At 38.8% G+C, this 25,565-nt stretch overlaps 1 protein-coding gene across 5 annotated transcripts in view; it reads left to right on the top strand.

Moving 5' to 3' along the window:
• The window catches only part of PLOD2 (procollagen-lysine,2-oxoglutarate 5-dioxygenase 2), an 80,065-nt gene that overhangs the window by 34,318 nt on the left and 20,182 nt on the right, over window positions 1–25,565 (top strand). For 3 of the 5 annotated variants that reach the window (XM_068953848.1, XM_068953845.1, XM_068953846.1), the window contains exons 2-9: window positions 6,888–6,979; window positions 8,664–8,800; window positions 14,020–14,183; window positions 15,345–15,457; window positions 16,906–16,969; window positions 17,742–17,839; window positions 20,280–20,381; window positions 24,914–25,039. In XM_068953848.1, the coding sequence (XP_068809949.1) occupies window positions 6,944–6,979; window positions 8,664–8,800; window positions 14,020–14,183; window positions 15,345–15,457; window positions 16,906–16,969; window positions 17,742–17,839; window positions 20,280–20,381; window positions 24,914–25,039 (840 nt within the window). In that variant the 5' untranslated portion in view covers window positions 6,888–6,943. Of the gene's footprint in view, window positions 1–2,397; window positions 2,618–6,887; window positions 6,980–8,663; window positions 8,801–14,019; window positions 14,184–15,344; window positions 15,458–16,905; window positions 16,970–17,741; window positions 17,840–20,279; window positions 20,382–24,913; window positions 25,040–25,565 lie in introns of those variants that run through there. The other 2 variants (XM_068953847.1, XM_068953844.1) reach the window with 2 other exon arrangements.

Below are 25,565 nucleotides of genomic sequence, written 5' to 3'. Positions count from 1 at the left end.
GTACATAGCTATAACTTATAATCATGGTTGTATTGCATATGATGGACTTCTGTTACCCACTATTTGACCTCTTTTCACGGTATGGATTTTCAAAAGTTATGGTTGTTTAGAATCCTACAAGTTTGGGCGATAAACTCTTGTTTATTGGAAAAAACTTTTGTTTCCTTTTGAGAAGTCTAATACTTCCCTGAGTGATAAGTAAAATGCAAGCTCATGTTATGCTAGGAATCTGGATTTTGAAAGTGATCTTTGACATTTCAGCTTTTCAGCTGGGTTAGCAGTTCTTGGAATTTTGCGTGTAATGTCTCAGTCAGTATAAATGGGGAAAGGAAGCTGCTTTTGATAACATAGGTGACCCTGTAGCTGTCTGTATAACTTCAGTCGGACTTAGAAATGTATGGAAGAATTACTTTTAATGAAGTCATGGAAACTGCATGAGAAGAGTATTGATTATCATGTCTCTTGAAACAGTGACACCATACAAAGTTGTGTAGGCCAAGGATCCTTTTCAGTTTTTTAATGTTTTTGTACTATTGCGGGCTTAAACCTTGTACTGCTTTCTCTTTAAAAGTTCTTTTGTAATTAATTGGGTACTCAGACAGGTATATATCATCTAATTTTATGGAGGAAACAGAGGAATTGAAATCTAAAAATAAGATATTTTCCAGAAGGCTTTAAGTCAGCCATTTGTTTGTATTTCAGTTGATCTTACCTTGTTCAGAAGATATAATAATGTTTTACTCTTTCTCGGATATCTTCCAGAAGGTAATTAATCTGTTGGAGAAATTATGTGGCTAGTTTTATAGTTAGTCTATTATCTAATGTCAGTTATCTATAGTTAGTCGGTTATCTAATGATACTCTATAGAGTTTTATTCCTCCAATTTTTACCAGTCTAATCGTGAAGTTCTGAGCAATCCTTCCCGTGAGGGAGAGCGCTCTTGGGACAAAGGCAAGCTAAATGCAGTCTTCCACAAAAATAAACTGGATCCTCTCAGTCTCCCCCATCCTATGATCTAAAGGCTGACTTCAGTAATTAGATAGCTTAACAACTTTGCTCAAATGCCTGTATGTGCCTTTTTGCTTCCTGTATCTTCCTGGCCTATGCTTTGGATGAAGGCCGTGTTGTCAGAGGTAACTGCCTTGGTCTCCCTGGAGAATTCTAACATCCGAGCCGTTCTGTGTCAGCGTGCATGCGTGTCTATACGTTCAATGGAGGTTTTCCTCTTGCACTTCCAGTTACCAAACTTTTTTCCCTTTCCTCCTGCAACTTGTTCATTTGTTTGCCGAAACAATTTTGGCGGATTTTGTGAGCTTCCAGGCTCTTTGCTCTTTTAAACGGAGAGGGTGGTGGAGATGTTTACAAACAACGTGCACAGTTGTTCTTACATTGAGAAGTTCTGGGGAGGGTATAATCTGCAAACACTAAGGTCGACATGTTTAACATGGACACTAGCACACAGAGCAAGCCCTGTTCCAAAAAACTAGAAATTGTTTGCTTACCATTATGAGCAACTAAGTTTATGGGCAGGATTAGATTTCCATGGCATAATGCGGTACCATGCGCAGATGTCGTCTGACCTTACAGCTCACTCCTACTCCACATAAGTCCCTAGCAGCTGAATCCAAGGCCTGAATGTCAGCTCCACGGTGCATGTGAGCAATATCTCCAGTTTTGGATGCTCTAAAGCTACTGTACAAGTGCCCACAGCCCTTGGTAGAAATTATGTAGTAATCTGTCTGTATTCATTCAAGAGAAATAAGAAACATGTGGGTGTGCGAACGGCAAGGAACAACTAGTGGTATTTGCATATCTCTTTGCCAAGGTACAAGGAAAGAGGTCACTGCTACTTAAAACAGACTTGTCATGTTAGTTCCTAGCAGAGACCTTGCCAGCCAAATCACTGGGGACAAAGGCTCTGGATTATAGTTCTTACTTCTGGAAATAAATATTTATGATGCAGTCAGATCCCTGAATGTAGCAGCACAAAAGATGGAGCAAAGGAATGAGATGTTTTGATAAACGTTCACTGGGATTCCTAATGCGCCGCATGCACCCTGTGCGCAGTCTTTGTCTTTCGCACCCTGCGTACTCAAGGGTTTACTGATTTACATTTTAAAAATAAATTCAGTTTTATCACTGGATATACTTTTCTTGGCCAAATGCTCGCTCTCTCAAGCTTGTTTTCAAAACAGAACAGCTGTTTTTGTGAATGTAACTATCAGAAAGCTGTCTGGAATAATTGTGCTGTAATAACTTCAACGCCCTTGTATCTGGCATGAAGCTCTTCAGAGGTGTTTTCCTGCCTTCCTGCTGAAGCAGAGTATAGGCTTGTATTTCCCTTTTACACAAGCCGCCTTTGCTGGCGGAAGTAAATGCCAAGCTTGGTGATCCCCTCCAGCGAGTGACAAGATGCAGCTGGCAGGCTCAGTGCTGGGGGAAACGTGCGGTGAGAGCAGCCTAGCCGTGCCGGGAGCAGCGGGGCGTCCCGCCGCCCCGCAGGTGCGGGGCGCTGCGGCCGCCTGCGCCGCTCTTTGCGTCAGATACGTCTGCGTTTTGAGGGTGCTGATCCTGCTTGTTAGAACATACTGTTGGGAGTGCGTATGCCTCTGCTCGGGTGAGGGGAGTGAACAGGGTTAAAATGGATGGCTCGAGTCGACACGCGATGGCGTACGCCGGCGCGCCTTAGGGCAGGTGCTCCGGGGTGGGGCGGTTTGCACCGAAACTGCATCGGGAGGCAGGAGCTCTATCGCTCAGCTAGAAGTTACAGGGTAACTTGAGGATTTTGTGGCTCACTCGCTGTGGGGTACAGGGCCGCAGTGGGCAACGTGGGCTCTGAGTAATTACAGATAGCTTTCCCCTGCTGCGGGGAGGTGGTGGCTGCACAGCTGGAGTGCTGGAACGGGCCCCGCGGCGCTGGCGCGGGACTCGGGGCAAGCAGGCGCAGCCTCTCGGTGGGCCCGGCCACCCGAGCCTGGCGTAGCCAAGCGCTTTCTGAAATGGAAAAGTAACTTAGTAAACTTTTTCACCTGGAGTATGGTTGTTTTTTTGTTTTTTTGTTTTTTTTTTTGCTTGCAAAACATTTATCCTCTTGTGACTTTGAAAGTCGCTTTGGATTTGTATTGGTTAGTCACAAATGGGACCGCTGCTTTGGAGGGATTATTGTATGTAAATATAGCAAATGATGAATAGACTTTTCGAAGCGAATGAGGTTAAAGGGTTAAGAAGGAATTAGCAGAAATATTTGATGGTCAGAAGCATGCTCTTCGCTCTCTTACACAGGAAGAAACAAATATCTTCCATGCTGTGCTCGGTGGAACTTTGCCAGTAAAAGTGTGGTGCAAGTTATCACTTGCATCTAAATAAAGCAATAGGAACCTACAGAAATTACATTAACGTTTTTCTAATATCTTCTCACTGAGAAGAAAATGGCGCTGCTTACCTCATTTGGTTAGTAGTACCCTGTCTGTATGTGCCAGGGTAACTAATTTAATAGGCTCTGCAGTGACTCTCCGTGCACTCTGTAGACAGGCTAAAAGCATGTTCTCTGCTCTCTTCAGTCAGACACAGATTATTAAAAACAAACAAAAAAAACTCCCAAAGACTAAATAGTCTATAAAAAAGCTCTAACTCTAAATATTATAATAACAGTTCTGCTGCACTTGAAAATTACTTGAAGACCACATGCACTTAAAATTCTGTGGTAGTGCAGCAGAGACATTGAAATAAGGCCTCCTAAAACTCTTCATTTGTTATTTAAAAAAAAAAAAAGCAAGTATACTAATAAGAAAACACTTCCAATGTGAATAGTACCTTTATGAAAATAGCCTCCTGTTTGTTTTTTGACTATTTGCAAAACTGACTCACACAGCCTATATAAATGGCTTCATTGGCTGTAAACCCAGTACAGGTTCTCTTAGTTTCAAGTCAGTATAAACTGTATTTTAATTTGTCAGCCTAGCTTTCTCTCTTCTTTTTATTTATTTATTTTTTGGTCCAGGTTGAATGCTTTGGCACATCTTTTTCTTTCCTCCTGTTCCATAAAACTTAAATAATATACCAGACTGCACCGTGAATCTTGAAATACATGAATGATTTGTAGATGGAATTATGGTGGGATACATTAGAAAAGAATAATAATAGCTCATAAAGAATGATAGATATTTAGTGCTTGCCAAACTGCACATGTACACTTATTTAATATTTTTCATAATCAAAAAAAACAAACAAAAACCTAAGATTAATCTGATCTAGCCCAGATTTTATCAGTACACCATGTTGTTAAGTACCGATTTTGAAACTGACGTTAACGTTTCTCAGGAAGGGGTAGGTGTAAAATACGTCGACCCCAAACCAAGTTCTGCAGTTATAGTCAGTGCTTGAGAGTTCACCTAGGAAACTTGGCTTGGTGGTGCAGTCTGGTATGTTCACATTTTCCAGGTCCCTCTAGTTTGAAAATGTGGGGCTTGAGGGGAAAAAAATTAATCATGACTTGTGTTTCATAGAGAAAAACCCTGCCCTGTCTTCAATTCTGTTTTAGTCATGATCTAAGATACCATGTTCTTTATCCGTTCTGTGGTGACTCCTGTAGAATTACTTTAGATTGCATGACCTTTAAAATAAATGATTTTGAACTTACTGAATCACTGAAGTGATTTTGAACATAACAGCATATTATTGCTGTGTTTGTCTACCTTGAGCCAGTGCATTTATGAATACATTACACTGGAATCCTCTGCGAGGGTCTTCCTGTCCATTTGAGTTGTCACAGTGTTCTTTGGACTCTTGCTCTACGAGAGACAGTTAAGCGAGAAAAAGATGGAGGAATTTCACCTTTTAAAATGGTCTGTCTGCCCAAAACTGTTGGGTGTCCAAGCTGAGTTTATTGAAATGCTTCAAGTATTTCCACTTTCATCTTTGTGTATTGCCTGGAATAGCATCAGTGTGGCTGAGCAGAGCCAGCAGTTAAAATCTTCAAATCTTTGCTAGGGCTGTTCGGCTTCGGGAGAGGCAAAAAACCAAAAAACAACAACAAAAAAAGACAATTTAGGCAGGATATGAGAGGTCTGCAAAACTGTGAGTGGGAGAGAGGGCAGGCAAAGATGGATTACTCCCTGTCTTTTACAGTATGAGAACTTAGGGAGTGTCACCTAAAAGCCTAGGAACCATATTCAAAACAAACAAAAGATTGTTTTTCATGGAGCGGGTAGTAGACACGTGGATGCTGTTGCTGCTTAAAGTTTACATCAGTTCAAGTGATGACTAGGTAAGAAAAAGGTAGAGAAATGGATTGAAAGTTTCAGAACATACAGCTTGCTCTTCCTTTTGTATATGCTTATGGCTGCTGCTAAAGATGAACTAGTAGACCCATGTCTGAGCCTGTCTGAGGGTTCTTCAAGGTGACCTGTAGACTAGTGCTGGATTAACCTGTACTTCAGTGGGAAAAATATTAGTCGCTCCTGAGACCAGTCTCCGCAGTTTGCCTACTACAGCTGTCGTAAATAGGTTTAAATTTCATTGAAGTTTGTATGTTAGCCTGCAGGTTATCTCTGTGCTCGTACAGCTATTTTTGCTAGTTCTAGCTGATTGCTCCGAGGTCCTTCTGCAGTACCCTGGTATATGGCTACAGAGCATCACATATGTAACTAGCAAGGTGCCATTTTCTCCAAAGAAAGAGGGAAATGGAACATCATCTAGTATGTTAATTTTGCTGGTGTCAAACAAAACAAAGTGGTAAGCAGCAGTTGACTTAAATACATCAATGATGAAGTCTCATGTGCCTGAGGGCTGCTATGCCTTTGTTTGGGAAAGAGGCAAGGGTTAATGGGAATGTCTTTCACAGCAGCCACCTCTACCAAATGTTACAGTGCTGGTGAAGCTGAACCCAGCAGACTTTTTCTGGGAAAGTGAATCAACAACAGACACTGTGTCTGGAATACCCATTAGGACAATTAATTTTACTTTCTGTAAGGATTGATCTCATGAGCTCTGTTTAGAGAGCAGCTGTTGCTTGAACTCGGACCAAACTGGGGAACTGAAATGTGCTCTGGGATCCAGACTGATCTGACTAAAATACTTGATGTTGGATAGGGGTCCTGTATTTTTGATAGCTTTGAATTACGTACCTTGGTCATGCAGCCTATTGGATAGGGTACTGACTGTGGTTCAATAGTTGAATCGGGATAATATCAAGCCTTTCAGAGGGAATTCATTGCCTCATTTGAACTGTGTCAGAAAGCCTGGGATATGAAAAGGAAATTGGTCGTGAAGTCATTTGCTTGTATGCAGTAAATGGGCAAACTGAGCACTGGTCTAGTTTATAGATACCAGGTTATGAATAAAACAAAGGGCCTCTTATCTTTTTTTTTAAATCTCTGCCAAAGGATTTAAAAGTACTAAACACAGGCTGTTTGGGGTCCTGTTTCCACTGTTTTTTATCAAGAATATTAAATTTATTGTCACTCCACCTGCTATTGCTTTTGAGAGTTGTTGAGCTTGGGTGAAGTTCTCTAGTATCATTCAGCCTGTGAGAAGAGGTCACAGGATTAGCTCACACCAGAGTAATATATTATTTTGGTTTTAAAGATTCCTTCCTGTCTAGCAGACATATTAGCTTTGTTTTTATCTCTTGAACTGATTATTTATATGATAGATATTTCTGTGCTTCCTTTTCCTGAGGATAATTTTAAATACAGATCCTCATCCTTTGCAGTTCCTTGTTTGATGATGTTTCAGGTTTGTAATATGGCAGTCCGTTTGCCTCTTCTCTCTGAAGTGGACACATGCAAGTTGTAAGGCTCCTTGGTCCAGTGCTCTTCAGTATGTTTTTGTTATAAACTGTGGCCTGCAAATATATTAATGCATGTTGCTTTTCTTTCCTCCCTCAGATAAACTATTAGTTTTTACTGTAGCAACTAAAGAAACAGATGGCTTTCACCGCTTCATGCGAACTGCAAAGCACTTCAACTATACAGTAAAGGTATTGTATGTTTTCATACCATGTTCATACTACACAGCCTTGAAGACAGAAATGATGCAATAGTAATTGTAGTTGCTTTAGCTTGCTTGTCTATTGGAGTAAGGTTAAAAAAATTTAGAGCCCAGAGGTGACTGGGACATCTTGCACATGTCCCTGCTGGTGGCCTTGTTGTACACCTGCCAGCCCACTCTGAATGTGTTGGGGCTTCTTCCACTGCCCTTAAATTATTCTGTGGGTTAGTGGTTACTGTGATCAGGAAGAGTGTGTTTTTTCTTAGGTCAGCAATTTCCAGATTTAGTGTTTTAATATCCTCGATTTTGCTCTTTTTCCCTTTTATTCAAGCAGTCCTGCACCCATTTGTGTCCTCAGTTGTTCATAGGTTCTATCATAAGTTATTATGTAGCCTGGTTTTTTAATGCTACTTATTTGTTTGAGTAGCTACGTGAATACCTCCGTCAGTTGAACGGACGGTCCTTGGGCAGCCAAAAGGGCTTGTGTGTCCCCTTTTTCCTTAAACAAGGCTAGATGCCTTCTGTGGCAGAGGGAGGATCACAGAACTGAAAAGTTTCACAGTGTTTCTCAAGAACCTGTAATTCTCCGAGAGGCCAAAATGTTTCTGTCGCTCTTGCTACGTGCTTGTGCCACTCTTCTGCCTTGCTTCATGTCTACATATGTCACATACTGCGGTTGACCTCTGCGTGACCTTGGGAAAAAGGGAAGGCCCTAATTTTCTTTTAAACTTCCCCACAAATCAATTCTACAAGGAAAAAAATCCAGGAATTCACAGGCTATATTAAGATTTTTTTTTTTGCCTATTGAGCAGAGTGTTAAAACTATAAATAAGAAAGACACAAGTTAATTACAGTTGTTCCCCAGTGATTTTGTTTGAGAAGTGATTTGGGTTTCTATAGTTTGATTCTGCCACTGAGCTTGGAAGACTTAAGGAGTGAACCTTTCCTGGTATATTAGTGCTAAATTAAAACACCCTAGAAGCCTCTAGATAAAGCTATCGGCTTTGCAGATTTGCCCAAAACACCATGCAATTATAGTTTTTCCGGGTTTTAGAAGTTACCCAAAAAAATTATGCTCTTTAAGTCCTCAAACACCAGAAAAAGTTTAAAGACTTTTTTCCTTTTTTGAGATGTAATTCACTATAGCACTTGACTAGGGAAGAACTTTGTTTAGTTGACTTTTAGCAGCCAGTTGTAAATTGGGGGACCTATTTTCTACTGGTATAAGAGTTTTCTGGGGAGATTTCAGAAAGGACTAGACCTTGCAATTTTTATTAATATCCTGTTCCCCCAAGCTCTTTTATACCTCCTGTTCCTAAAATCCTTATATTGACTGTTAAAGGTCTCACTCAGAATGTTTCTGTAATATAAATTTGGAAATAATTATTCACATTTTTTTCTCTCTCTAAAGGAGACGTGTTTGAGTAAGCGGTGGTCGAAAGCAATTGCTCGATTCTTATTTGGTTAAGAAATGTCTCTCTCATGTTTTTGAAATGATGTAATTGTGCTGAATACCACTTCAGACATGGAAAACTTATGATGTTGGAAATGCTGGCTTGCTGTGCTTTAATGTGTTGCTTCTGCTTTAACATCTGTTCTCAATAAAGATCTGCTTTAAAAAGCCTCTTGTTTTTTGGGTACTAGCAAAAAGTGCTTTTTTTCCCTGGTTGCAGGTACTTGGAAAAGGTGAAGAGTGGAAAGGTGGCGAGTTAGCTAACTCTATTGGCGGAGGGCAGAAAGTTCGGCTGCTGAAAGAAGGAATAGAAAGCTATGCTGATCAGGAGGACTTGGTTATAATGTTTGTTGAATGGTGAGTGAATCTGGCTTGTTGCCTTTACGTTTTACGCTGGGTACGCTCTCAAAAGCAGCTGCTGTGACATGCTGAAAGTTGCATGCTGCTTTTCCTCTTCTCTGTTTATTTGAAAGATTTTTGCTTCCATTTTTTTCTCCATTCATAAAAATATTAAATTGTGCTTGGAGCAGTTGTTATGTTTTTTTTAATGCATTTACAAATGTAAAAGTTGTTCATGGTTCTGCTTCCGCAAGGAGGAAAAACAAAGCTGTTGGGAGCTGACAGGCTTTTAGGCAAGAGTCTACCCTTTCCCTAATCCATTGCTGTAAGAGCAGGAAACGGCTGCAAGATGGGAATGTTTGTTGCAACCACAGCATGATTAGAGTAGCTAAGAAACCAGCTCATGATTGTCAGCAAGATCTTCTGCTGCATCAATAACCAGCGTGAGATCTAGGAGGAGACCCGCAAGGAAGCGTGGGGAGCCAATCTTGAATCGGACACGTGAAGGGTTACAGACTGAGGCAGCCTTGGGGTGCTAGCTTGGTGCAAGCTCGGAGAGTTGCCAGCGCTGCTTGCGCTAACGTTCACGGCAAGTCGTTCTGGAGCGTGTACTCCCAAAGTTTTGTTCAGCTCTTAACCTACTCACTCGTTCTGTTCTGCACAAGGCTAGGCAGAGCAGAGCTACTGAGCTTTTTAGGAATCCTTTTGCAAGTTAAAGGGGTTTGCCAGAATTTGTTCAGCAAACCTCTTCAAAAGAGAGAGAGTGGTCTGACAATGGTATTCACTGAAGGGTTCCTTTGTTTTGCATATGTTAAAAGTTTTGGGAAGTTGAAGTAGCCTGCTAAACTGGTAGCAATTTTAAAGATGCTACTCAAATTTTCTTTCACTTTCCAAATTTTATCTATTGTATCCTGCCTCAAGTAGGAGATAGAGCTAGGAAGCCAATGTCTAAATAATTTTAACCTGTTGAAGAAAGGCTTTATAAGGAAAATGACTTATGTGCTAAATATTTTCTCTGCTACACTTCGTTGACATAAAAGTAACATATGGTTTGGAGCTACATGTTCAATTTTTGAATTCTTATTTTCTTATGTAACTGACTCGATTACAGTTTTTCATTCAGTAAGTGGAAAAAAGTATCTTTATAAAAGTATATTCAATGTTTATTCATACTATTGGTCAAGCCATAATTGAAACTTTAAGGGTCATTTTAAGGATTATGCTGTTTTTTATTAAGGGCGCAGCTAAATCAAACATCCCCCAAATGTTTGTTGCATTGGGGTGTTTGTGTTTGCAGATTTACTTTCCTGATTTCTCACTGTTTTCTCCCTATATGGGCAAATATGCAAATTGATTATCAGTTTGGGGATAGCTTGAATTCTTCTCCAAAATCGGTTGTTCTCTCCAGGGGCGGGCTATCTGATGGGGATAGATGAGAGAGAGCAGAGGACTGTGTATTGTAACAAAGATGCCATGCTCCATCAGGCCAAAGTGCTGCTTGTCGTGAAAGTTGCAGGATTTAAAGTCTTCCAAGTTCTTGAAGATCACAATCCCCAGCATATTTTGATTTAAAGCTAATGGAACTAGTTCAAAAAGAATCATTTTCTTTTGTTAGTTTGATTCTAGCAAAATGCTTTATTTTTAATGAGCGTTTTTGCTTCCAAGAATCCTCGTCTACAAATGTGATGCTCATCAATGTAGCAGTAGGTTTGGAAAGATAAATACAACAAACTTCCTTTCTTTTTCAAGTGTTTTTGGTTATATTCATTGTGAATCATTAGAAATATTAATTTGGATAAAAGGAAATGTCTGACATACGTGCTATGACTAGTCAAATCACTTTTGATGAAGTGTTTACTGAAACTTTGCTTCTTTCTGGTTTTTTAGCAGTGTTTTTATAGGGCTCACAATTCTGGGAATAGTTGGAGATTATTCACTTATTCCTTTTGTGAGCAGTTTTGTATCTATGTGCCGATAGCAAAAGCTACTTGCCTGCCAATGGAATGCTATTTAAATTAGGTTTGTTTTTGGGAGGGCTGACTACTGCTTTAGTTCGGACCAGTTCAGAATGAACTGGCTGATGGCCAGTACAGACAGCACTAAAATGGTTCATGTTGTAACTCTTTGTCCAAAACTCCCACATCAACCCGTTTGTGTCCTGGCAGACTTGACATCTCTTAAAAATATATTTTTTAAACATTTGCTAGAAAATGTAAGATAGTTATCTTTTCTGCATACACTTCAAGCATTTTGAGATGATCCTTGTGTGGATACAGCGTGAACAATATTGGTTCAAAACGGTCGTGTGGCCATCTAAATAGACCGCAACAGTCCACGTAAATAATATGAAATCTGGGACCAGCATGCCGGTCCCAGGTAAGCCCTTTCTTATTTGTAGTTTGAGCTCTTAGCACTGAGTGTATATAGCTAAAATAGTAGTGTCACTCTCCAAGTTGTGGATGCAGATCTTGCCCATTCAGTTCTAGATGATCTAAACCACTGTCATGATCCCCCAGGGGGAATCTGGTGGGGGAACAGGGGACAGGGCCGCTTCCCTGCCGCAGCAAAGGGACTGGGATGGGCAGATTCCAGCCCAGAACATCTGCAACCTCAGAGCTGCAGGAAATGGAACTGGAATTCTGGAAAGTCTTTTTTTTTGTCTTCTGCTTAATCAGAAGGATTTATGAAAAAATAAATAAAAGTATCTGAGTCTTTCCAGCTTGCAAATACAGCCTGCCTCTTCCTGGATATATCCTTACTTTCTCTCCCTCATCAAATTGTGAAGCTCCGTTCAAAATTAGGATGCAGCAAGTCATATGCATAACCCATGCCACCGGTATAAGTTGTCCTGGAACCCATTCTGATACGTTCTGCAGCAGTAAGTTCTCTCCCTTAGTGGAAAAATTCCCTGCTATATATAGTGTTGTACGTAATCTGAAGTAGCAGGTAAGCAAGGCACGTGATGAATTTACAGGGTTTAGCTTGGCCCTAAGTGTGTTACTGTTGCCTGGAGACGAGAGCAGGAGCCTTGTAAAGCAGCTAAGGAGGTGACTGGCAGCGAGGAGCAGGAAGCTAGTGGAGTTCCTGCCTGAAGGAGATGGTGTTAGGCTTGAGTCAGCAGTAAGCCTGCAGGCTGCCTCTTTACGAAACAGAGTCATGGCAATTAGTAGAGAATGTAGGCCAATGATGGGTTCATACTCCGGCATGATATCTAGTAGTATGTAGAGTTTAAAATAATTGCTAGTGCAGCTTAGCTGCTCTGAAGTGAACTCTGTACAGTGCTTTATATTATAATATGTCCTGTATTAAGCAGCGTATCTCTTTCACCAGCAGAGTCTGTGGCTAACAGAGCATGTTGCTCAACTTTGGCTTTCTTGTGCAGAATGACAGTCTTTGGGAAGTGATGTTCCAGGGGTTTTTGATTCCTTCCTGCAGCTGTAAGTCTTTGCAGCAGCAGCACAGGCCTGATCAAAGAGAAGTGCAGCCTGCCATAAGCTGTTAGGTTAAAGCCTCAGACAAATCTCCGTTTTTGTCAGCCTTCAACTTGTCTCGTGTTTCTTGCTTGTTCTTAAGGCTCATTCTGGCTTTCAATCAGGTTACCCCAATTTGAATGGAAAAATGAGGAAGTATATTTTTGTATATTTGGGGAGAAATTGGCAATTTTTGCAAAACTGGAGAAGCTTCAAAATGTGCAGTACTATTTTTTTTCACAAATTCTGCTGCCAAAGTTACAGAAAAACAAAACAGTGAGAGTTTTGAGAAACCCGCTTGCTTTATATAGACTACATAACAAACTTCCTCTCCAGAGTTCATACTGTGCTCTGTGGTGGAAATCTTCTCTTTTGCATTCATAAGCCAGCTGTTCTTCAGTTCTCGTAGGCCAATTGCATGAAATGCCCTGTGAAGGAAGGGCATTTTACATAATTGCAGAACTGAAATGAGGAAGTACTAGAAGTCAGTCAGGGTTGGTCTCTTAACACTATAGCTGAGTAATAGATTTGCCCGAGAAGTTGTGTTCTCTGCAGAAGTACTGCAGTTGAAGGTACTAAAGTCACTACAGTTCGTAAGGACAAAATCTTGATCAAAAGAAGGAAAATTTAGCCTGCTAAATTATTGGATAGCCCTTTTGATTTGGCCATTTGAACCTTCCTCTGTCCTATGCCGCAGCCCTGTTTCAGGGCTACTGATATTCATTGCCGAAGGTAGGAGTGTGGAATAGGATTATACACATATTCAGATGAGGAAACTGAGGCTAATTGAGATGCTGCCATTAAATCCTGATATTTTAACTCTCAAGCCAGAGCTTAATCTCCTGTGACATGATTCTAATGTTTGTGTCATGGTTTTGTGCTATGTAAAATGAAGTTTGAAGTGGTTTGTGCATTAATGCCTTTATATGTAGATCTCAAGTACAAAAAATGGAACCTTATATAAGAACAGTTCAATTGTTTCTACACATTTCGAGTTTTTTAGAGGCGTTGATTTAGATACAGTTCAATAACATGAAACCGCTAGGTTTGTGATGCTATGTTCTCACATGGCCTTTGCCAAACTCATGTGTGTTTCTTTCTGTTTTGGGAGACTGACCTGTAGCTTTGCATTAAAAAGAAGCTATGGATAACTGCCATTTTTAGAGATGAGCCCTCCATCTTTAGGTCTTTGTCCTCGATGGGGTTTTGGAGTCAAATTTGAGTGGATAAAGCGGGGAGGATTTCATGAAGAGCCCTCCTAATTCTCCAGCAGATTAAAGAGATTGAAGCAGAACTCCGTGTATTGTGGGACTGCAGCACAGTCTAAATTTATGGATAAGTACACTTTATTGAGAAATATCTAAGTATATACTCGATATGGCTTTTCAGAAGAAAGTCTGTGCCATTGTGGTTTGGAACAGGGTCATCTGGAATTTCCCAGTGAGAGGCACCTAAATCGTTTTTCAGCCCCACTCTTTCAGCTACTGGGTTTTTTTGTTTGTTCTTACAAACATAAACACTTTTATGAAGGGGAAAAAATATTTTTACTCAAAATACATGAAACCTAAAAATCAATTTCAGGTAGACAAAAAAAAAATCTGAAGGAAAAAATGCCTAAAATGTGGAAAGTTCAGACAAATGGATGTAATTAGAGGAGAAATCATGTTGCATATCTGCATTTCCTGTGGAAAATATGGTAAGCCAGCTATTGTTTTGAACACAGAAGTGTTAAAATCAAACTAATCTGCTGGACATCTTTATTTTCAGCTATGATGTTATCTTTGCGGGAGGCCCTGAAGAACTGCTAAAGAAATTTCAGGAAGCTAATCATAAAGTAGTGTTTGCAGCAGATGGACTGATTTGGCCAGATAAAAGGCTAGCTGACAAATATCCTTTTGTCCGGAGTGGAAAACGATTCCTGAACTCAGGAGGCAAGTGTGATTCTTGGACACATTAAACACTTGAACACGACTAACTTCTGTTATCTACTTTATGTATTTGCCTGTGTGTTGTTCTTGAACTCCACAAGTGCAAAATTGAGGATTGTATCAGTGGGTTTTTCTTTTTTTCTTTTTTTCTCTTCGATAGCTGCTCTCCCATGCTCTAGAATAATTTCCTTCAAGAGTGTTTATTAGCAATAACACTGAAAAGCGTGTAAACCAAGTACAGCTGAGGGCATAACTCAGCCTTACAATGAAGTGTTGTGCAAGGGTCACCCAATCACCATCAGCTGAGTCTATTGTAGAAAAAATCTAGATATACAAGCCTAGTCAGAGAATTAAATGCTATTTATAGGCACAGTTTATTTGCTGGGGCACAGAATTTCCTAATGTGGCCACATTGTTCTTGGGGATCTCTGCACACAGCATAGATGCACTAGTAGCTCTGTCTGGCTCAGCAGTATAGCTTGAGGAATTAGTTCTGAGAAGTGTGAATAACTCCCATTAATCTCAATGAAGTGCGCGTTCTGGAGTCCCTGCTCCTTCAAATGCAAGCTTTGTTAATAATTTTGCAGCTGGTTAATACATGCATCCATCAACATTGTTTAGCTGTTTCAGAGTGCCGTACATAGCTTTTTCTAGGTACATGGTCCTTGGCAGTGTGCAGATCTGGGAATGTCCCCGTTTCTTTCCCTCTCATCTTTCCTCACCTATCTGCCTTGTCTTTTCTGTTTTGGCACGTTAAGTTGAATTCCCTTTATGCTTCTGGCAGTATTGGATTTCTTGCTTCTCTGGCAGCAGAGAGTGATTGATTGAAAATGGAACTTTTTTCCACAGATGGACTTCTTTCTCAGGAACAATAATAGCCCAGTCTCATGCTTTGGAGTCCATAGGACTGTCCCAAATGGACCACATATTCCTAATTTTCCCTTAAAATGGCATTAGTGTAGAAGTAACTCTTAATTTTTGAGCTCTTTAAAATGTAACTAATACATATCATCACAAGAAAATGGGACTTGGGAGCCAGATTGCATGAATTTTGCTTTTCCTTTGCTGGCACCAAACAGTTGGAATGAAGTCCCTGACGGATGGAACAGCGTTGGCAGAGTACTACTTTTTATGGAAATAACTTATGTGTGTGTGATATTGCAGGATTTATTGGTTATGCTCCATATATAAATCGTATTGTACAGCAGTGGAACCTGCAGGATAATGATGATGACCAGCTGTTTTACACCAAAATCTATGTTGACCCATTGGCAAGGGTAGGTAGTGACTGGCTTTCTCATTTCTTTCTACCTAAATAACACGTTGCCCCCTCATAAAACATCAGAAGGTTTAAAAAAAACCAAAAAAACCCAAAAGGGAATGCGGTCTCTTTATTACTGCCTGCCATGCTGACAGTTGTGTTTGTCCTCCTGAGGTTGCTACTGTCAGAGTGATGAACAGGTTTCAGAGGGGTCATGACTTGAAGTATTATTTCAGGCTGTCTGCAGATCCAGGCAGGTTGTGCTTTGCTGTTGGAAATAACAGCTCTGAGGTATATGATCAGACACATTCGTCTCAGTGAGAGTCCCACGTACGCTGCAGTTTGACAGCCAGGGAGCGTGGCGTTTTTCCAGGGTGTGGCAGAACTTTTTGCCGATCCAGTGTTTTATATTTTGGCTTGCTGCCATTTCAGGTCCTGCCTGCAGCTGCCTCTGACTCTTCAGATTTTTAGGCAGATAGGTTCAGTAAGACTGCATCCTAAATTTTTGGTGGAGACTTCTCTCTGCCCTAGCTTAAAGTCTTGTGCAGGGTAGCAGGGAGGTATGCGTTAAAGCACAATGAATGGTAGAGGCATGGCCCTGATGCTGGAAAAAAGGGCTAAAGGGGATTGACAATATATTGATGCAACAACAGCTGGATTTAGAAGCTGATCCTGTAGGTTTTTGAGGTTGATTTGTGAGTATGTGTGTGCTAAGGGAGATGTGAAATCTTTGAAATACATACGTGTTTGTTAAAGTGTGCCTGAAACATAGGGCGTGTTTAGATCCTGGTACAGAGATGACTGAATTGGCATTATGCAAGTTAAGTCGGATATTAGATATGCAGCTGAAAGGGAAGGATGTAGAGAAGCTAGAGCTGACTAAGCACCAAAGTCAGAAGTAATATAACGAGCTGTCTAAGCAAATAGTCTTCTGGACAGAAAATGTGTGCCTCTGCACAGTGCAGCACTGACAGGGTGCTAACTTGGCTTGCTGAACTCCGTGGTGTACAAGGAACACCTTTAAAGCCACTGGCAGTTTATATTTTGACATGATAAGAAGATTTAGCTTTTATATTTTTGATACCATAAAACATAGGGCATTTTGATTTAAAAATTGCCATTATTGCTTGGCCAAGATTTTTTAATTCTTTATTTATTTATTTTAAGATAATACACGCATTTTCTTTGGCTTATACTGCCAAACTGCAGTTTCTTTGGAAAGTCATAACCTATATCCTTCAAGTTTAGATGAGTTTTTCTATATATAAAGCCAATCACTATACAGCTGCACCAGACAGGAATATAGAAACACTTGAACAGTATAAAACTAAGAATTATATCCAAAAGTTCACCAAGTAACACAGTTTTGCCTGATTACTTGCTGTCACTGCAGTATAATTATTGCATTACAGTAAAAGCATTAGCTTTTACAATACCTCAACATCTTTGCTAATTTTATTTCAGGAACGCCTTAACATTACTTTGGATCACAAATGTGCAATTTTCCAGACCCTAAACGGAGCTGTAGGTAGGTGTATGATTTACATGTTTTGTATTTTTTTAAACTACCATTGCCTTAAGAAATATGCTTGTTTGTTTTAAAGAATTATGTGTATGGGCAAACCTGACTAGCAGATTAATCACAGGTCTTTTTGGTTTAACATTAATCAGTTTGATTCCTTCATGAACCGTTTGATTTAAAATAGAAGAAATAGTTTTAACTAAATGAAGTTAGCAATAAATACAAAGTTAAGAACCATCTTTTCATCTACCTTTCCCAGACTTGATTATAGGAATAAGGATGGTTATGAAATTGTACTTTAGTTGTTCTTAAGCAAACAACAGTATATAATGAAATGAGAATGAGGAAGAATGTGGAATTTTCTTCATTTAATTGTCATGAATTTAAATTGAAAAAGCCTTCTTTTTTATATCTGTGCAAACTCCCTTTCTTACCTTTAAAGTTCAGTTACAGTGCAATGGCATCATATTTAGATCAGATCAGTTTGATTCCTCAATAAATATGCTTTGTACAAGTTTAATCTTATGTTTTCTAAGGAGATTTCCTTCAAATATTGAAGGATGCTAAAGGTAAATTCAAGTTTAAGGTAACCTCATTTGACCTAAAGAGTTAGCTTAGAATTCAGGACTTGTTAAATATATAAGTAAAAGGATAAGTAACGCTAGTAATTGCAGCAATAAGACATATTGTATTAGCAAGAGTTTAGAGAAGTTTGAAATTTTAGCTTTCGCTTATAAACTGTACCTTTGCCTACTGTACAATTCTTCTTGATTTGCAGATGAAGTTCTTCTGAAATTTGAAGAAGGAAAAGTAAGAGCTAGGAATTCTGTGTATGAGACATTGCCAGTCACTATTCATGGAAATGGTCCAACTAAAGTGAGTGACAGCTTTTTTTCTGCAAAGACTGCAATTTTAGTAACAGCAAGAAGAATGGAAGAGCTTGAAACAATCTTAACGCTGCTTATTTCTAATTACTGTGTGCAGCGATAAACTATTCTCATAGCTCTCTCCATCATGTTATTCTGTCGTCATTGTAACTTGATATCAATGTGGAAAGAGCTCATTTCACTCCGAAATTCATTGCAGCGCTGGGCATTAGAAACAAAATGTTTGTTTGTTCACATTCTTCACTATCACTTCAAGGTTATTAAATGCTGATCAGAGGAGTAGGTTTTTAGGGGGAGAGAGATCTAACCTAGAGTCACAGGCTGGGGTACAAGAGAAATGTATCTGATCCTACCACAGACCTCATGACATATATAGCTGACTTGCATCGTTGAATCTTCAGTGTCTTTGATCACTGCCTGCTGGGTTCCCATGGTTCATTAACTGTGGGACCACAGCAGAGCTCTGTCTGCCCTGTGAAATTGTTGGTTTGGTGGCTTATAAATGGTATAAAATCCATTTATAAGGATTCAGTGGCCTGAAGGACTTGGCACAGTCCCCATGTGAGGAATAGCTATATTTTGGCTATGTGGCAGTTGCACTTCTTACCATATGGCAAAGCGGTGTCATGGTGTGCCGTTTTTGATTGCCTGTTAGCTGAAGGCGCCGCTGCTCTGCGAGTTCTTCTGAGCTCACGTTCCTTGAAGTAGCTCGTGCTTTCCAGAAAAGTGCCTCCCAGCTTAATGGGGCTAAGCTTGCAACTTGTACTGATATCCCAGTAACGGCTGTTTGTTAGCTTTTTGCACTGAATTTCATCTTCTGAATTAGTATACAACTGTTGTGATCTGTTTGGTTTATAATTACTCAGTAATGGTGAAAGATACAACCAATTTCTTCCATGTTGCTTTGATTTATTTGCTTCAATTCAAATGTCAAATTAACTATCTTCACTGGCTTTGACTATTTACCAATGAAAAGAAAGGTACTACATTTTGCAGTTGGGTAAGTGGTTTAGGTTGGAGCTCCTCCTTATACTAATCCACAAGCTATGCTACGTTAGACAAAACTTGATTTCTGCATGTGGTTAATGTTGTAATGTACCTTGACTCTTAGCCTTGACCATAAAACTGAAAGATTTCTCTTCAGTAAGAGTCTCCTCTTTGTTTTTATATATCGTTTTTGTGTGTTTATGATTAGATTCTTCTGTTTTAAACATGGACTATAGTTAAGAGGAGATTAATATGAAGAGATTGAAAAAAGTTTTCACTAGCTAGTAAATAAACTAGCACTGAAGCAATTTCCTCTTTGGAATTGATTCTGGAAAAGTTTTGTGTTTATAAGAGCCTCCTGTTTTGTATATGATCTCTTGAATTTGCGGATTAATAAGTTACATTAATCAGAGCCATTTTTTGAAAAGGATACCAAATTATATTGCATTAAATAGGTTTTTTCTCCCTTTTCCCTTTATTTTTACTCAGATTTTTGTTATGAAACATTCTTCTAGACTTTTATTGTACATCTATGGAATTAGATTATAAATAGAATTGCTTGAACTTATTTAGAATGGTTTTCAATATGCATGAACAAGCTGAAAAATATATATTAAAATGCAAATGGAGTACTGGACTGGTGTATCTTCTTCCTGTGTAAGATGACACTCCAGCCTTCGAGGTTTTGATGAAGGCAATAGAGAAGGAAAGAGCAACAGCCTTCTTTCAGGCAGACTTTCCCTAGCGTAAGAGATCTCTTAACTGTTGCAAAAAGGAGTAGAGAAGAGTGAAGTTCTGTACAATCCAGGAGGACATGGCAGCCCAGGCAGCCCATCAACAGAAAAAGTGCATATCTTGTTCAGTGTCAATTCCAAGTCTGTTAAGAAGCTAGATGCTGTTTTAAAACATATCCTGCTGCTTGGCTTGTCGATCTTGGCATACCTTGCCAAAGCAAAAGCTTAAGTCTGGTCTGCATTGTCATCTGAATATATATCTTCCACGTTTTCTATGGTCCTTTCATATGGCTACCCTTTATATTTTGTATAAAGTGTTGATAGTTCTCAGATTCAGGAAGAGAATTAAAACTATAATCACTTTTTTTGGCTTGAAATCATGCACAACAGCTTGCGAGAGCTAGATGATCTGTGGACTGTGCCTTGGAAGTCAAACAGGCATTTAGTTGGTAGTTTTTATGCTTGCAACAATAGTTTGGCTTAACTGAAGGATAGATTCTAGAGGAATGTCATCCATATTGTGTAAATAAAAGGAAAAAGCTTTTTTATCTCTGTTTTTATATTTATTTGATTTTAGATAAAAAGATAGTAGAGTCAATTATCTTTAGGTGTAAGGGATTCAAAGGTTAAGACCGACTTCCATAAAAGGTACAAATCGGCATTTGTATTCATGTTTTTGTTAATCTTAATTTTTCATTTGCTTACCAGATTCACTTGAATTATTTGGGAAATTATATCCCCAATGCTTGGACACGGGAAACTGGATGCAGTATTTGTGATTTAGACTTGCTAGACCTATCAACAGTAACGGTAAGAATACCCTTCTGTATAATGCAACCCTTTTGAATGGATTTGATAGATATATAGTGATTTCTGAGGCAAACGGCTGCAGAATGCCGTGTTATGTTTCATGCAAACCTTGTGATTTTTTTTTTTCTGGTACATGAAACTGTGAAGAGAATTTCAATTTCCTGGAAGTACCAATAGTTTTAGAAATGTTTTCGTAATGCCTACATTTTATTATAGGTTTCCTTGTTATTACTAAATATAATCCTACCCTAAAAAATCCTCCTTTGTCTTCCATTCACTGAAGCTTCATGGATGATTTTTGAATCATGCAAGATTCCAGTAAATAATTTGAATTTCTGGGAAGCGTAGAAACTTTTTAAATATTGTAGTTTTTTTATGTGAAGATTTATGCAAGACTAAGATATGCATCAGTTTAATACTCTGTGTTACAAATAGAGATCAGCAGTTACCTGTAACATGATAACAGTTACTCGTTCCTGAAAGGGCTAGAGAAATAGTCACAGCACTTGAAATTTCTACTGCTTTACTTTGAGGGGTAATACAGATACCTGTATTATTGTATATGTAAATATATATCTGTATAATAGATCTGATGTAATGGAGATCTGATATCAGTTCACAGAATTTAGAATTTAAAATTTTCATAGGACAGATACACAGGTGTGCATGTGCATGCACACACACACACACGTGCGCATTAGCCAGTTTTTAGGAATTTACTTTGCTCTTTGGCTCCAAGTGTGAGATCTCCAATGTCCTTACATATTTTTCAGTTTGTACTCAGTACATTTTAGGCAGACTACATGCGAAGATCTACAGTTTAAAAATATAAGTCTTGTACTTAAAAGGACATTAAGATTTTTCTTAACAAACTGTTCAGCAGCTGTACGTTTTGTTTCTGTTCTGTAGTGAAGATCCAAGAGGAAGGCTTAGGGGGTCATGAAAAGTGAGGATAGCTTGAAAGAACTGATGGCTTATGATCCTTGTGACTAAAGGACAAAGTGAAAGACTTCTGGACAATAAGCAGCTTATGGACTGGAATATAAATTCAAAAAGCTATTGCTGGAATTGTAATCACTTTCAGCTTATTTTTATGTCTTGTATTTCAAAGCAAAATAATAACAATAAATTCTAACGATGTTCTACTGAAATTATGGGTGTTTGGCTCCCAAATCTAACTTAATCTGGGGAAAGAAGTTATCTAAGTTTTTCCTAAATGTGGGGGCAATTAAAACATGGCTGGGGAGTAGTTAAAACAAGTTACCAGAAGTAACTAGCAGTGATTTACTGGATAATTTCCTATAGTTTGAGCACATCTATTTGGAGGTTGTCTTCCTTTACTATAATTCATTCTTTGGACTTCATACCTCCCTTATTCTGCCAGAAGGAATACCGAGACTTTTTCTTGGCCTCTGTGGAAGTGTTTACTTTGGGCTTTTCTGAGTACAAGTGATATTTAACTTTCTGAACACACTCTCTGTTCTGGCCTGGCCGGTTGCTACTTAACAAGAAATCTTTTTGCTAAAAGGGCAATACCGGCTGTGAATCTTTACCATGATCCTTTCTGTGTTGTTTCATTTAACTTTTTGCATCTTGCAGCTATCTTGTATGGTATTTGTAGTTTTTCTTTTCTTTTTCCTTTTTTTTTTTCCACAAGCAAGTAGAGGATCAAATTTGATGCCAGCCATGTTTCAGGGTTTAGATGAATTCTAGAATGAATTGACACGATGAGCTTAGGAGTTGCTGTTTTAATGTTTTGGGTTGGGCATACCTTCAGACCTTTACTTAAGTGGCACAAAGCCATTAGGCTCTAGTGTAGAACAAGTAGATGAGATAATAGTGCTTTCCATCATGGGCACAGGCATATCCTTCTGTGTTGGTGAAGTGTGGGTGCACGCGAGGCAGAGGTGGGTGGAAGAATTGCCATGGTTTTATGGAAGTCATTCAGTGGTGGATGAGCAGAAAAGCCAAAGGCACTACCGGGCGCTCGCTGTGGAAACGCTCATGGTAACTGAGTTCTTCTGCTAATATAAACAGCCTACCCAAGATCAACTTCAAATTTGCTAACCACTCAGATCAAAGCTGGGGGCTGGTAAATAAATTGAAGAGTAGAGCTTGACACAATGCATGTAGACTTTTGTGGTGTGTTTTTTTTTTTATTTTTTATTAAAACCTAATTTTGAACTGGATGATAAAATGTAGTCTCCCTACAGCTGCTTCTTAAATCCTTAAATTTGTTCTGGTCTGGACACTTCCCATTGCAGAATGGAAAGAGCGACCTCATTTCAGCCTCTCTCTTCCCTGGCAAATCTTGTGGAAAGGGCTCTCGGACTTGACTCAAAATAACTGCACAGAGTAGTATCTTGTATTTGTCAGAAATTGTCATATGCTTGCCTAATGCTTGTGAAAAAATAAACCTTAAAAGGCCTTCATGAAGGCCTTTATAAGGCCTTCATGAAAATGAGAAAATGTCAGATGAAACATAACATCCCAGTGCAGACTGGGTGTTCTGGAAAAGTTTTTGCTTAGGCTTAATTGAGAAGAAGCAAAACCGCAGATCTAATACAGTCAATATACTGAATATTAAAACTGTATGTTCTGACCTAGATTCAGATTATGCCTTGACAGGTTCTTATAATATAGTGAACCAGGGTCTAGATCCATGAACTCTCTGCTTTGAGAAGAAATACTGGGAGAGCTGCGCTCAGGGCTCTGTACTCTGATATTTTAAACATTGTTTTGCTTTGATTCACACCCCTGAGATTTTAGTATACAATGTTGAAAATTGTAGCCAAGCAATTCATTTCAGTGTATTAAAAGAACTGGTAATTCCCAGTTTTCCCAATGCCTTTGCAGTTCCCATCTGAACTTGCTTGTCTTTGCCCTGGAAAATATGGGAGAAAGTAACATAGAATTTGAGGTTATATTAACAGCGGTTCTATTATTGGTAGCAGGTGGGCATCTTCAGCTTATTAAGCTTTATGGCATGCTGCTTTCCTGATAAATTCTCCTTGGTTGCTTGCAACCAGTGACATCCGTTACCACGACGCTAGTCTCAGTGGAGTAGTTTCTTGAGACTATCATAGCTCCTTTTTTAAAGACAAGTTGGTGTACATGTCTTCCTCAAATGTTTTGAAATGATTTGCATGCCTGTATGAATACATATTAGGCCTGGAGATTAAGTCGTGAATAGGAGGTAGTCTGAGTAAATGTTGGTGCTTAATGTTTCCTCTCTGATATATTTATACTGGTATACTTGCCAGTATGTTTCTGGATTTCCTATGTAGACACTGACATTGTGAAATTTCAGCATGTACTGATCTTTTATCCAGACAATTTTCAAGTGGCTTTGATTTGCTGAAGAAAAACTAACTTGAAGTCTTTTTCTGCTCATCTTGTGGTTTCTCTCTATGGCTCTTCTTGTGAATTAGAGTTGTTTACGTTAACTATCTGTTTTAAAGGTGAGGAAAAACTAGTTTTGTTTAATCAGTACATTTCTTTGTGTGTGGGAGCAGAGGCCTTTGAAAGCTATGTTTCTTCATCTCAAGTAATGTAATAATGTAGTCTAGGAATACATCCAAAAGTGCTATATAGGTTTGTTAATGTGCCCACATTACCCTGGGATTAATACCCAGGGATACATTAGCCAGGGATTTAAAAAACGTGAATTAAAAAGAAAGTAAATACGATTTATAATATAAGCCATAGATGACCTCTTCTCACCACCTTGTCATCCACTTTGAATTGGTCCGTATGATACTTTGTGTAAACTTGTAAATAGTATGCAGCTTGGCTGCTACTGTTACCATTTGTTTCCAGCAAAAAGTTGCCATCCTGAACAGTGCTAATAAATAGTACTGGGTGATCTTGAAATTTTATTTAAAGGATTAAAATAATGTGGATAAAACTTCAGTATTCTTAGGTACAAGGGGAGATACTCTGCTTCCCTACTGACCGATTTTATCGACACCTTTAATGAACAGAGTGATGCAGAACTCAACTGGCAGCAGGGCAGGGGCAGTTAGTGCAAGTAAAAGTGAAAAGAAAGGTATTGTGATCTTTGGCTTAACTTGCAGTTGAGAAAAATATTTTGTGGTATTTATTTAACTACATTTTAAAAATAGATCTTTCCTTATTTTTTTTATTGTTAACTACAATTTAATAGATACAGATGTTGCCTTCACAAATAAGGAAGTTGCCACATAGATTTAGGTATATTTCTGTAAATAATTTTTTGCTAATGCTTTATTTTTTTTTGTATAAGTAAGAACTTAACTTAACCTCATTGTATTATTTAAAATAGCAGTTTGTTGTTGAAATTTAAAGAGAATTCTAACAATATTAAGTGTATTATCTTTGTGAAGTCAAACAGGAGATAAATTGGGGGGGTAGCACTTAGGGGTAAGTCTGGTTTGTTTGTTTGAAAGCTGTGTGGCCTGATATAGTTGTGTTAAAGCAACTAGTCTCGTGCTGTAGTAATCTTAGAAAGGAGGCAACGCTTATTGGTTGTGTCAAAATATCATTTTTTTTAGGAATATCCAAGGGTAAAAATTGGTGTTTTCATTGAACAACCCACTCCTTTCCTACCTAAATTTTTAGACAGACTGTTAACTCTGGACTACCCAATGGAGGCACTCAGTATCTTCATTCATAATAATGTAAGTATTATGTAACTATTGTGCAAAGCTTCCTTTTTAGAAATTATGATATGAATGAATGTGGGGGGGAAGTATATGGATTCTGTATATGTATACAATTAAACTGCGTTGGAAGAGATATCCAAATCTAAGAGATTTTCTTTCATAATGCAGCCTGCAGGAGTGGAAAAAATGCAGTAATTTTATTAACACAGACCAAATTGCATGAAATCAAAGCAATCCTTGCTAGAATCTGTTTATACCAACTGCTTAGATTCTTTCTAGTAGTGAGAAAGATTGTATTTTAAAGTGTATGTTTTTGGGAAAAGTACAAGTTGACATAAAACAGTAGATGACACTGGATTTGCTTTTCATCTTGTTGAGACTGCAATGCAGTTTCCTTTCTCTTGGTGCTCCTACTGGGTGCCGTGGGATGGAGTGATGCATCCGTGTATGTTTTGAATGGCAGCGCAACTGACTGGATTGATTTTTCTGAATATTTTTGAAGTGCTTTTTTCTAGTTACCTGCAGGCCTGCTGTTGCTGAG

Source organism: Struthio camelus, chromosome 9 (genome assembly GCF_040807025.1).
Source record: "Struthio camelus isolate bStrCam1 chromosome 9, bStrCam1.hap1, whole genome shotgun sequence".
Taxonomy (NCBI): domain Eukaryota; kingdom Metazoa; phylum Chordata; class Aves; order Struthioniformes; family Struthionidae; genus Struthio; species Struthio camelus.
This window is presented reverse-complemented; position numbering and strand designations above follow the sequence as displayed.